Genomic DNA, 12,999 nt, shown 5'->3' with positions numbered 1-12,999 from the left:
GTAAGGTTAGAGAAATCGAGAGCCCAATATAGTGTAGTATGTTCAGCATAAAATTAGTAAAGATAAATTGTGAGAAGAGTATACTCACAAACGTGGGTTACCACAAAGGCAACCACTATATAGGCAGGTGAAGAGATTAGACCTGTCCTCACTCAGGATTAAGAAGTCGCTCTCTGTAGATCAGTAAAGGGGTAGATCACCCCTCCACAAGGGGTGGACACGGTACAGCAAACGGGGAACAGAGGCGCCAGCAGGGTCGTGGATAAAACTTTTAAAATTTGCTTGGAGGAAGCGGTGGACTTACCTCCATAAAGCAGACACGAAAGACTCTGTATAATAGTAATCACATTTATTATATAGTACCCCAAAAGTGCAACGCGTTTCGCAGGCCACGCCCGCTTCATCAGGCAATAAACGTGGGGACAAACAGAATTTCAGCAGTAGAAGTCTGACTGAGGCACTACTCCTGCTACTGCTGAAATTCTGTTTGCCCCCACGTTTATTGCCTGATGAAGCGGGCGTGGCCTGCGAAACGCGTTGCACTTTTGGGGTACTATATAATGTGATTAATATTATACAGACAGTTTTTCGTGTCTGCTTTATGGCGGTAAGTCCACCGATTCCACCAAGCAAATTTTAAAGGTTTTATCCACTTTTACCCTGCTGGCGCCTCTGTTCCCCGTTTGCAGTATTAGCAGGGGGGTTATCTGGAGTAGTGGCAGAAATCGATATTTGATAGTTTTCATGCTGAAGTCTATTAAAAATTGATGTGGAGTGTGTGGCAGTGATAGATCACTTTCTGATCACAAATCAATAAGAGAGGGATTGATTTGCTGGGAACGCCTTCCAGTGTACGGCAGGCTTAAGATTTTCTGTTAAACCTAAAGGTGGCGACACACGATACAAAAAAATGACCTGATTTTACGGCAGTTCGATAATTATGATCGGATCGCCCTAAAAAATCGAAAGTTTTTTTTTTTTTTTTTCATTCGGCTGTAAAATACAATTATTTTTTTTTTCAATTTTTATCGACCCGGAATACTGGAAATGTTTCAATTTTTATAAAGATTGTATGGTGTATGTTTGTCAATTTATTAATATGCACACCCTAGCAATGTTCTCAGTTTAAAATAATTTTTATCATAATTGGGGAAAAATTTAACACCGGTGTGTGGTACATTGGTCATATTTTTGAAATGTTACAATCGGTCAGAAAAATTGATTGCAATTCTTGAATTAAACAGATATTTAAAAAATTGTACGGTGTGTGGCCACCTTAAATAGACACTAAAGCCAGTTTAAAAAACGCTTTTTACCTTTTATTTATGTGAGGTATGTTTGCCCCTGTTAAAACGCTGCTATCCTGTCTTTACCCCCCAAATCCCCTGGGGCACACTGCGGGGAGCGCTTCCGTGAGAGGCAGAGCTTTCAGCTGCAGCTCTGCCTCTCCATGCGTCTATCAGGCCGTATCTCGGCCTCCATCCGCCCCTCTCAGTCTTCCTTAACTGAGAGGGGCGGAGGAGAGGCGGAGATCCATGGCTGATAGACGCGCATGGAGGCAGAGCTGCAGCCGAAAGCTCTGCATCCATGAGCAGCAAAATCCACAACCAAGAAAGTAGTGGATTTTGTAGGGGGGATTTGGGGGGTAAAGACCCCTTTGTTCTGCCGTGGGATAGCGGCGTTTTAGCAGGGGCAATCCTGCCTCGAATAAATAAAAGGTAAAAAGCCGTTTTTAAACTGGCTTCAGTGTTTCTTTAAAGGACTTACGAGGCCAAGTATACAAAAAAAAAATTAAAAAGTTAGCTACCTGGATCAGCTTGTAAGGCACGGAAAACGCCCTCCGTGCCGTTCCGCCTGGTCCCCGCCGCTGAACAGCCCCCCGAACGGTCCCCGACCGCGTGGCCCGGGTCGTGCTCCCCAGCCTGTACCAAGATGGCCGCCGCAGCTGCGCAGTCCGCATAGCCGCGAGTGCGGCTGCGCAGCTCTAAGGCCAACCCCCCGATCTACGTAACAGTAGCGTGGATCGGGGGGTTGGCCTTAGAGCTGCGCAGCCGCACTCGCGGCTATGCGGACTGCGCAGCCGCGGCCAGCTCCGGTGGCCATCTTGGTACAGGCTGGGGAGCCCGACCCGGGCTCAGCAGGGACCAGGCGGAATGGCACGGAGGGCGCGGACGGCGTCCTCCGTGCCTTACAAGCTGATCCAGGTAGCTAACTTTTTTTTTTTTTTGTATACTTGGCCTCGTAAGTCCTTTAAGCAAGATGAGGAGTTGTGCGTGCATTACGGGGGCCTAGCTCAACGGGCGAGCCTCTCTACTAGTAATAGCAAGCAGACTTGAATCCTGGGTAATACGATTTATTGGTTAACAGAAGAGAAAAAGAGTAAGCTTTCGGCTAAGTTATCTTCTTCAGACTGGAATTGAGTCTGAACACGGCTTATGAGCCAAAAGCTTACTTCTTTACTCTTAAGTTAGTCAATAAATGGTAGCATCCTGATTTAAGACTTCTTGCTTTTACTGATTGCTAACACAGCAAAACACTCTACTGCTCACCATAATATCCAGTCACCTTTTTGCATACCTTCCCTCATCTTATCTCAGCCTTAATGAACGGAGAGCAATGAGCGCTAGAAAAAAATCTAGCACTGTTGATTACCAGCTCTCAAGTATAGTACAGATACCAAGGCTGGCGCCTAAAATGATCACAAATTCTAGTTTTAAGTGGCACAAGCCTATTAATGTAAGGCTTTAGGCCTCATTTACACTAGCCGCCGTGTGCCCTAAAAGACCGGCACTTCCTCATCTGCAAGTACGCAGCTGAATCCTGGAAGCCGTGCCATGCATGGCTATCTATTTATTGTATTTATAAAGCGTCAACATATTACGTAGCGCTGGACATTAGTTTAGGTTACAGACAATATTTAGGGGTGACATACAGCAAAATGACAATACAGGAATACAAGAAAGACCAGATCATGCAGCACAGTATGAGTACAAGGTAATGCTTAGTCAGTCACTGGAGGGGAGCATGGAGATTAGGCAAGTTAGGTTCACTCAGATGCATAGCATGGGTTCACCGTAATGGAGGTGCATGATCAGGTAGGACACAAAAGGAGGAGGACCCTGTCCAAAGGCTTGCAATCTAGAGGGAGAGGTAAGGACACGAGAGGTAGGGGACCAGAGTTTAGCTGTGGGTTTAGAGCACTTGTGAGGGGTAGTAGGCCAGAGTGAAAAGGTGAGTTTTGAGGGCCTTCTTGAAGATGTTGAAGGAGGTGGCTGCCCTAATGGGTTAGGCAAAGTTCATTGTAAGAGCGGAGTGAGCGGCTAGGTGTGTACCTCTGAGTAAGATCGGAAATGTAGGATGGACAGGTTTTGTGGACAGATTTGTAGGTCAGACACAGTATCTTGAATCTGATTCTGGACTGGATAGGAAGCCAATGGAGGGATTCAAGGAGGTGATCCGCCGTGGTGGAGCAATGGGAGGAGCAGTGGATAATTCTGGCTGTTGCATTCATGATGGATTTCAGTGCGCCGGTTCGAGTTATAGGGAGACCAGACAGAAGGGCATTGCAGTAGTCAAGGCGGGAAATTATGAGGGCATGGATGAGGAGTTTGGTGGTGGCAGAGGTCAGGAAAGGGCAAATCTTACAGATGTTACGAAGGTGGAAGTTGCAGGACTTTGTGAGGTTTTGGATGTGGGGAGTGAAGGAGAGTGCGGAGTCCAGGGTGACACCCAGACAGCGGGCTTGAGAGGTAGGGCGAATGGTAGTGTGGTTAACAGTAACATGCACATCTGTGAGGTTCATGGATGGCCGGGGTGGGAAGATCATAATGGGATGGCTAAGGGATTCACTGCCACTCGCACTAAAACTGACAGCAATGTCAGCCAAATCACTGTAGCAAGCGATTCGGCTGGTGGCACCACTATTTACTATGGCAGAGTTTCCCTGCGGGATTTGCCTGCGCGGAATCTCAGCGGATTCGGACCAATTTCTGCGCTAGTGGAAACGTGCCTGTAGGGTAGCCATATACACAGCAGTAGATTTGGATGAAATGCTCAGATACACTCTGCCAATCATTGGCTCTGACAACAACATTACCATCTACCAATAATTTTATACACTGGGTTTTATTTTTTCAAACCTCTGACTGTAGTTGTGTGCTGGTGCCAGTTCACATTGAATTGGCTTTCTCCATTCATTACTGCACACCTATCTAGGGAAGGTTTATCAAAACAAGTCCAGAGGTAACAATAGTCTACAATGCTAGTAGCTAAGTTTGCTTGGTGGCAACTATTGAACAAAAAATTGCCAGCTTGCTGTTTAAAGTGTAACTGTCGGGCATAAAATTAAAAAATCCTTTATTTTTATCTGGTAAACAAGTAATAAGGATGCTAATCAGGCAATCCAAAAGTTAAAATCTCTATTACGTTTCTTGTTTATAAATGATCATTCCCCAGTTTACCTGACTCTTATTTGGTACGTTGCCGCACAAAGGAAGTTGCAGGGCATGCTGGGTTGTCCTTTTTTGCTCCTGTACATTCGTTAAGTCTGAGGGGAAATAAAGAAGCAAAAAAAAAAAAAGACAACCCAGCATGCTCTGCAACTTCCTTTGTGCGGCAACATACCAAATAAGAGTCAGGTAAACTGGGGAATGATCATTTATAAACAAGAAAAGTAATAGATATTTTAACTTTTGGATTGCCTGGTTAGCATCCATATTACTTGTTTACCAGATAAAAATAATACATTTTTGATTTAATGCCCGACAGTTACACTTTCAAGACATGTTGTTATGGCTATGGGCATTTCAACGTGCTGAATAGGTAAATCAAAACCTTTTTCAGGCTGCTAATGTATGGGTTATGTTTCTATTAAGATTCATAGAGCCACAAGAACTCTTAAACCGTTAATCCTTTTGTAAATCACACCGGAATCCTTATTTTTAGAGTTAATCATCACCATTTTATTTTTAGACTTAATCAGCAGCATTTCCTCCTGTTTTCCTCCCCAATGTAGAATTATCTCCTTAGAGAGATGATGAAAAGTGAATAATAGATGCTGACCCAAAGGGAAATAGCTGCAGGTAACAGATAACGGTTATATAATTCTCCAGTCTGTGCTTTATTGTAATTGTGCATTATGCATTGGTTTAATTTCAAGTCTCTGTAATCCCTGCAGGATTAATTCCAGGTGGTCAGATCTTAACAATGAACACATTGCACTTTATCTAGGTAACATTAGTTTGTGTTATCCCTGTAGTGCTTTACAGCTAGTTATCACCAACAAGCTATTGCATCCCTGATGTGTCAATTAGAGCTAGAGTTTTCAATTTGCTTAATTACATTTGTATCTTGTTCAGTTAATAAATTAAACTAAGCTAAAAAGAAAATGCTGCATTTGTGTAAACTGGTGTACTGGGAAGTGTGCACAGCAGCCATATCAGTGTGACGTAAAACTTGGTTCATTCAGTTTCTACCAAAAATAAATCATTTGTTTTGAGCTGGATGGCACTCTTTTGCTGTCAGCATTGTTTGCACAGCCAGATAATATATTTTACAGTTTCTCAGTACTCACTCAGTCAGATTTAACTGATCAAAGGTTCTATTTTTACATTGAGGCTTGAAACTATAGTGTTATTGTTTCATTCATTCATGGGAGAAAAGCGGGGGAAAAGCGCTTTACAAATGTTATTTGTTTTTGTTGTTGTGTGTGACTAGACTGTATATTTTACCCAGAATATTTTGTGCCAATAGATAGAAAAGGTGATAACTATAGGCTTCACTGGAGAGATTTTACCATCTAAGAGGTACATCAGAAGTCGGTAGTTTGCTCAGCTGCCATCATCATCCACCACTATGGGTGGGCTTGGCCTGGAGTTTTTGGTTTCCTGAACATTCATAAAGCATGTGAGCACTGCCATGTGTAAGCTTTGTTTTATGTTATACGTCTGTAACTGTTTGCCCTTGTTTTACTTTATAAGCTTACTTCTGTTTGCCTTCTGTGTTTTGATTCTGTGTAATCTTAAGTGTTGTTACTCTTTGAACTTCAAGATCAGTCACAGAATACTTTTCTTTTAATTTTTTCTCATCAAATGTGGTTTGCATAAGCATGTACTAATGAGATAAATGTGTACTTGCCAGATTAAAAGATGCCAGCATCACACACTTTCATTTTGTAGATTCAGAAAAAAATGGAATCTCATTCACAAATGTTCAGAACTTAGAGCAGAAATTTGATTTTGAAAATCTAGTCAGTGTGATTAATTTGCATTCAGTCTAGAGAATATGAATGCACCTACACTTAAAGGAACACTATCAAACTAAGGGCTTAATTCACTAAGACAAATACCATGCCTTATCAGATTTAACACGCCTTATCAAGGTTAACACGCCTTATCAGCGTAGTATAGCGAGCTCTACGAACCTGCAGGGGCTCAGGGCAGGACGAGTGGAGCTCTAGTTATTGCCAATTAGCAGGCATAAGTTCGTAGCGCTTGCTATGCTACTCTGATAAGGCGTGTTAACTGTGATAAGGAGTGTTAACTCGGGTAAAGCATGCTATTTGTCTTAGTGAATCAAGCCCCAAGTGTTTTAAAATGACAATGTGCAAATAATGTCTAAGTAGCTGTGTAAACATTTTCCTACTTTTCATGTTATATTTCAGAGACAAAGGCTTTAATTCATTTACACAGTTGGATAACGCCGCGCACACCACAAGATCAATCAACCACACCCCTTCAGCCATAGGCAGTGCGCTATGTGTGCAATAAAGTCCACAGTTTTTTTATGATAAACACACCGCAGCACAGTCCTTTCCTTGGGAAAATTTTCCTCGAATATGCTTCAAAACGTCTCTTTCCACAGTATACCTCCACCACACCCGATAAAAAAAGGGACTCGCCCTCTGAAGAGACCAATAAGTTGGTCTATTTGTGCCTTGGGGTTATTCCCTGGTCACCCCCGACCACCTCGATCTTTATGCCCTTTTTGCAAGGAATCGCTTTCAACTTTTAGCCTCTTCTACTTAGTATATGCAGATACCTCCAAAGAAATGCTTAACATAGCGCAATACTGTATAAAAAATATTTATTCCTAAAATACATTGCACTTATAATCTCTGATGTATTAAAACAGCGTGAGTTTTTGGACGGGCTCTCCACCGTTTCGTTGGCCACTGGAGGGCTCTCCCCGTAGTAGCACTCGTGAGGCTGGTACCGGCTGCCGCGTGCACAGCTGTCCCACTCCTCTGTGGCGTCCACTTAGATCCCCCGCACTCTGTTGCCACCTTCCGGGTACAGCCCACTGTTACCACCTTCCAGGTAGCGCCTGGCGGTACCCGGAAGGTGGCAACAGCGTTCGGAGGATCTGAGCGGATGCCAAAAAAAGGCATAAATATCGAAGTGGTCGGGGGTGACAAGAGAATAACCCCAAGGCACAAACAGACCAACTTAGGGTGAGTCCCTTTTTTATCGGGTGTGGTGGAGGTATACTGTGGAAAGAGATGTTTTGAAGCATATTAGAGGAAAATTTTCCCAAGGAAAGGACTGTGCTGTGCTGAGGTGTGTTTATAGTAAAAAGCTTTAATTCATTGTTTGTAGATTTTGGAATGTTTCATTTGCAAAGGTGCCGTATACGAAAAGCCTTTCATGTCAGGTTTCACACACAATTACAAATGTTTATGTTGTGCATGAGATACAGTTCCTCTGCTCTCTGCAGACAGCTCAGTCAGAGACACAGGCAGCTGCCAGTGAGCGCATTCTCACACACAGATGTAGTGTGAGGGAACCGCTCCCCCCATGATTAGGTAGTCATCAGATTTGGCCATCAGTGAAGTATGAAAGGACTTTATTAACCGAAAACAAACAGATAAGCAGTGAAATGTATACACCACCACTTCGTAAACATTTCCTATCTCAATTGAAAAAAACATTAATTGTGTTCCTTTAAACATAGGTCCACTCAGAACTACAGTAATATATCAGCAAGCATGTGCCATACATTGTGCCTGATTTACAAAGGTTCTACCGAGCAGGAGGGACTGTAGAACACCTAAGAAGATGAAACCCCTGTGTTTAATTGTTGTTTGAGTCTTGTTTCACCTTACCAGTGCCACACAATAGTGAAATCAGACTTGGGTGAAGCTGTCCTTTTGTGGAAAAGTCTGAGGGTGTGCATTGTATTCTTGAAAATACTCTTCTATTCATTATCCAATTAGTTGGAATTAATTATGGTTTAATAGGTGTACATTTGGTTTCGCTGCCCGGTCACTTTGGCACAGGGTGAGCCGAATGATGGCTCACCCTGCTACTGCTGAAATTCCATGCGCTGTTATTTACTATTCCCCCTCTGAGTCGTAGCAACTCACACCATGAAGTAATTTTGGGTCCAGCACCCGAACTGAACTGCTGCGTGGCCATAGACCTAAAGTAATAACATTATGTCTATGGCAGCGCCCAGGTCAGGCGCATCGCAAAATCACCCGCCTTGTTTACTATAGTCTTTAATGCATACCTGAAATTAAAAAAAAAGGGAGAAATGAGATAATTAACTGGGTAGTGGGGAGACTTTGAATAGTCCAAAGGCTTCTCGGATGCTCGTGTACTGCACTGTTCTAGTGCTAGGTCCCTCTAAACAGATTTGACAAAAGTTTGTCAAATTTGTTTCTCGTGGCTGTGCTTCAACCTTGTGCAAGCGCATTTATACCATGCGAGCACTAGTGCAGTCCATGCATGTCCATTAGAACGAAGTCGCTTGTGCACAGCGTTTTTTTTTCTTACGTGAACGAGCCTTTCTTTTTATCTGGCTTAAGTGTGCTGAAAGCATACCTGAAGTGACATTTGACGTGAGTTAAACCTGGGTACATACAGCAGCAAGCCTACTTAGAATTTGCCTGTGTTATAATTTTTTATTTCCCTATTGCAAGGGTTTATAAACCCAGTGCAGATGAGGCAGTTTAAAGCAGGGGCAGTTCCTTGGCTTTTATATTTTATTTGCTGTTAGACATGTCTGCACGTTAGGGTATCTGATGACTTAAGACTTCACAGGCTGTATGCTTGTCCAGATCAGTGATTGAAAATAAGCCGAAGCTGCATAAGGGCCGGTACACACTTGTCCGGTTCCAGATTAGATCTGTGCTAAATACATCCGTTTTTTTCAGAAAAACTGATCTGTTTGACATGGATCTGATCTGGATGCCTACGCACATTCCGCATGTTGATGACGTCGATACGTATGCGTCGGCTGCTCACCTGTCTCTCCACCACCGCTCGTCCCGCCGCTCGGTCCCTTCCACAGCCTGGAGGCCAGCAAAAGCATGGTTCTGCATAGGTTGCAACAGGTCAATTCTGCCTAGCAACAGGGAGAATTTTCATTGGTTCAGCATGAACCAATGAGAATTCTCTCTGTTGCTGAGGATTCCCTTTGGTGTATTGCAGCCCAATGTCGGCCTCCGGGATCTTCAGAATGGACCGAGCAGCCGTAATGGACGGCAGGATGTGTGAGTATGATGTCACGGCGGCGACGGGATGCAGCCGAAACGGGTGACACAGATGCGTTGTCTAGCCTAGTGAGAGCAGACAGTGTCCATTCTCATAGGCTTGCATAGGACACGTTTTCCCGTCCAGTCCAGGAAAAAGTGTCAAATCCAGACTCTTCGTTGCGTTTTCATTCCATGCAACATGGATCCGTGTTGCGATCCGGGTTTCTGCACGAGTGGAAACTGGTCCTATTTTTAACATAGGATCCGCTTCCTGCATTTCTGCAGAGCTTTAAAAACGTATCCTATCCCACAGATACTTTTTTTTTTTTTTTTTAAGTGTGAACCGGTTCTAAAATTAGGAGGTTTGAATTCTACAAAAAAAGGTGATCTCTAACGGCTTAAAAATTTCTCTGGCTGTACCATTGGTTATAAGTATAATACTGTGGAGAGTAAAAAAAACTTCTTACCAGGAAGAAATGGAAGAGCAGTCTGTTTTGGGGAGTTAATGCTGATTTTCTTCAAGCATTATGAAGCAGTATGAAGTCAGATCTGAAAGAATTTGGCAGGAATTATTTGATTGTGGTTATATTAATGTAACTTTTTGTTATCATTAAATCATTTTATCTTTCTTTACAGGGCAGCAAAGGGCATTATAGATACCACTGGCAGAGCCACAATGTTAAGCACAGTGGGGTGGATGATATGGTCCTTCTTTCCAAAATCACAGAAGATTCTATAGTGGAGAACCTGAAGAAAAGATACATGGATGATTTTATTTTTGTATCCTTTATGTTGTTCTGTTCACAATGTTTTAATTGAAAGAAGAAAGCTGAAGTAAACTGACATAACACTGTTGTTGCTACTTGGAAAATGGAGGTTTCTTATGAATTTACAGTTACTATATGTATATAGTATAGTAATGTATATAATAGTAATATATAGTATAGATAGACCCAGGGGACGGACCCAGGGACACAGAGACAGGTGTACACAGGAACACTTGTCTCTTATTATATACAGTAGGATACAATAGTGTGTGCAGATAACTGCATTTTTAGGTGGCTTAGGCCTCTTATACAAATAGTCCCGAAATCTCCTGCAAGAGTTATGTCTGGCACAGGCTGAGTATTGGGAGACTCAAGTAGTCCCAGAACATGTTGAGAGATTAGATCACCCAGCTTACCTGGAAAGATAACTCAAGAGATGGCAAATAAGAGTCTACACGGCACGCCACGCACAAACTATTGCGACACGATAAGGTGTGATGGAAGTAGAGAAATCGCCGCAAGCCCACTGTAAACTCTGCAGTGTGTTGTTGCATGATCCGTGCCTACTACACGGATTATGCAGCGATACAAGTCTATGGCGACTGGGTAAGAGTAAACGACTGATCACGGTAGCAGTGCAACATGCGTAGAGTGACAGGTAATTCATCGAGGTACTTTCTGTCCAGCATGGAGTACTTCACTGAGTGGGAGACGGCGCTACACATATTGCCGTGTTGGTGTGCTTAGCTGCAGTGTAATATGGATGGAGACATGGTGTGGTGAGATCATCCTGCCCTGGGCTCTCCTTTAACACCGCATAATATCTGAAACTAGCCTGAGTCTTAAAAATGGATGCCTGTGACACATGAGCAGTTTACAGTAAGGTATGAGAACCAACACATTCGGAGATCATTTTGTTGTAGACCTACCTTAACAGTACTATAGTAAATTATTCTGTGTACCGGTGGCACACTGGTTTTACAATTCTTAAACAGATGACATATCACACTATTATTACACACTGGTGAGCTTGCATTATTTGAACAGCTGCAAAATGTTTGTATGGTGCGGTATTGAATTATTTTATGTAACCTTTAAAAATGTATTACAAATTAAAAAGTGTAAACTGTCCAGCAGACCACTCAGCAGATTCCAATATTGGAACTGTGTTTCCTTTCATATCAAAGCCTCCCTTTCATTATTTTTATCCCTACTAGGTTTGAAAAGAATAGCTTAGTGTAGCTTTTCGTGAACGGACAAACTTCTGCTAGTTCTGTATCATGCGCCTGATGTGCATGTATAGGCATCAACCTTTTGTTAACATTTATTCACATTATTATAAGGCTTTGCTTTATGATTATAGCAACATAGCAAGAATAGAACATATTACAAAATGCCACCTGGTTTATAAGTAACGTTGTAAATGCATTTTTTTCACTGTAATAATTGTACAAAGTAGATATTGTATACGACTTTGTTGGGAGAGAAGTGATGCATGTAGTGCAAATAACTTTCGGTAGGTGAGTGAGTGCCAATAACCTGTATAAACAAGAAGTTGACAAGGAAAGTAGGCGAAAAAGGCGCTCCACAAGATTGCTGGCAAAACCACTTCTTGACAGCCACCTCCGCTGCCGTGACCAGGATAGATCCTTTTCACCTTTCGAATAGTCAGTCATACAATGTCACAGCGCCAGGATTTATGCTGTCTCAGGCAGTCAAGCAATCCACTGTTACTCCACCTCCAGAGATACACTCAACTCTGCATACTTCCTGTGTGACTCGTTTCACCGGAAACAGAAAAGCAGAAAAAAGTCTCTCTCAGTGGGTAACGGTAACACTTTAATTTTCCATACAAGGCACAATAAAATTGGAGTAAAAAGATCCCCTGATGACGGCGGAAGGCCGAAACTAGTCGGGACGAGAGCGGGCTGGGCACCAGTGCTCGATTGTGCATGTCCTTAGTACCACAAGGGTGGGAAGCGATATGTCCGGAGGGGGTCCTATATTGGCATAGGACCCTCTTGATGTAAGTGATCTTTTTACTCCAATTTTATTGTGCCTTGTATGGAAAATTAAAGTGTTACCGTTACCCACTGAGAGAGACTTTTTTCTGCTTTTCTGTTTCCGGTGAAACGAGTCACACAGGAAGTATGCAGAGTTGAGTGTATCTCTGGAGGTGGAGTAACAGTGGATTGCTTGACTGCCTGAGACAGCATAAATCCTGGCGCTGTGACATTGTATGACTGAATAAACAAGAAGTTGCTAATCTACAGAAAGTGGATTTTCAATAGCCACTGGTAAGATGTGTACACAGCATTGAACTGGAAGTATAAACCATCTACTCCTGTTAATACTCAGGGCTATGGGTTTTTTGCCACAAGTGTTTTGGTGGAAGTACATTTTCACTTATGCCGCATAAGAGAAGATGTCATTGGACAGACTCAGGTAGGCCACTAAGACATCACTGGACAGACTTGAGTAGGCCACAAGGACTCACCTAGGTATGCCAGTGGGAACCATGAGCCGAAGTTCCTTACCCACATTTGAAGCTTAACATCAGATGGTACATTAGTCAAAGGAGCATCTTATTTATCCCAACAAGTCTGTAATTGTGACAATAATAAAAAGCAGCAAAATAATGTTTTGTATAATACATATATTATATAATAGTCACAATATAATAAAAATCATTACTTAAGCATTGCATGTGTATTAGACTTGATTATCTACATGTCACTGTATTGAAATTAAATCAGT

General features: G+C 42.6%; 1 protein-coding gene across 1 annotated transcript in view; it reads left to right on the top strand.

Annotated features, from left to right (window-relative positions):
- MYO1E (myosin IE) overlaps positions 1–12,999 on the top strand; it is a 208,078-nt gene that overhangs the window by 56,176 nt on the left and 138,903 nt on the right. Inside the window, exon 2 of the mRNA XM_068275534.1 lies at positions 10,112–10,255. Coding sequence (XP_068131635.1) covers positions 10,112–10,255 — 144 coding nt within the window. The remainder of the gene's footprint in view (positions 1–10,111; positions 10,256–12,999) is intronic.

The sequence above is a fragment of the Hyperolius riggenbachi genome, chromosome 3, assembly GCF_040937935.1.
Source record: "Hyperolius riggenbachi isolate aHypRig1 chromosome 3, aHypRig1.pri, whole genome shotgun sequence".
NCBI lineage: Eukaryota > Metazoa > Chordata > Amphibia > Anura > Hyperoliidae > Hyperolius > Hyperolius riggenbachi.
The sequence above is the reverse complement of the archived record's forward strand: the minus strand, read 5'-3'. Positions and strand labels throughout refer to the sequence as shown.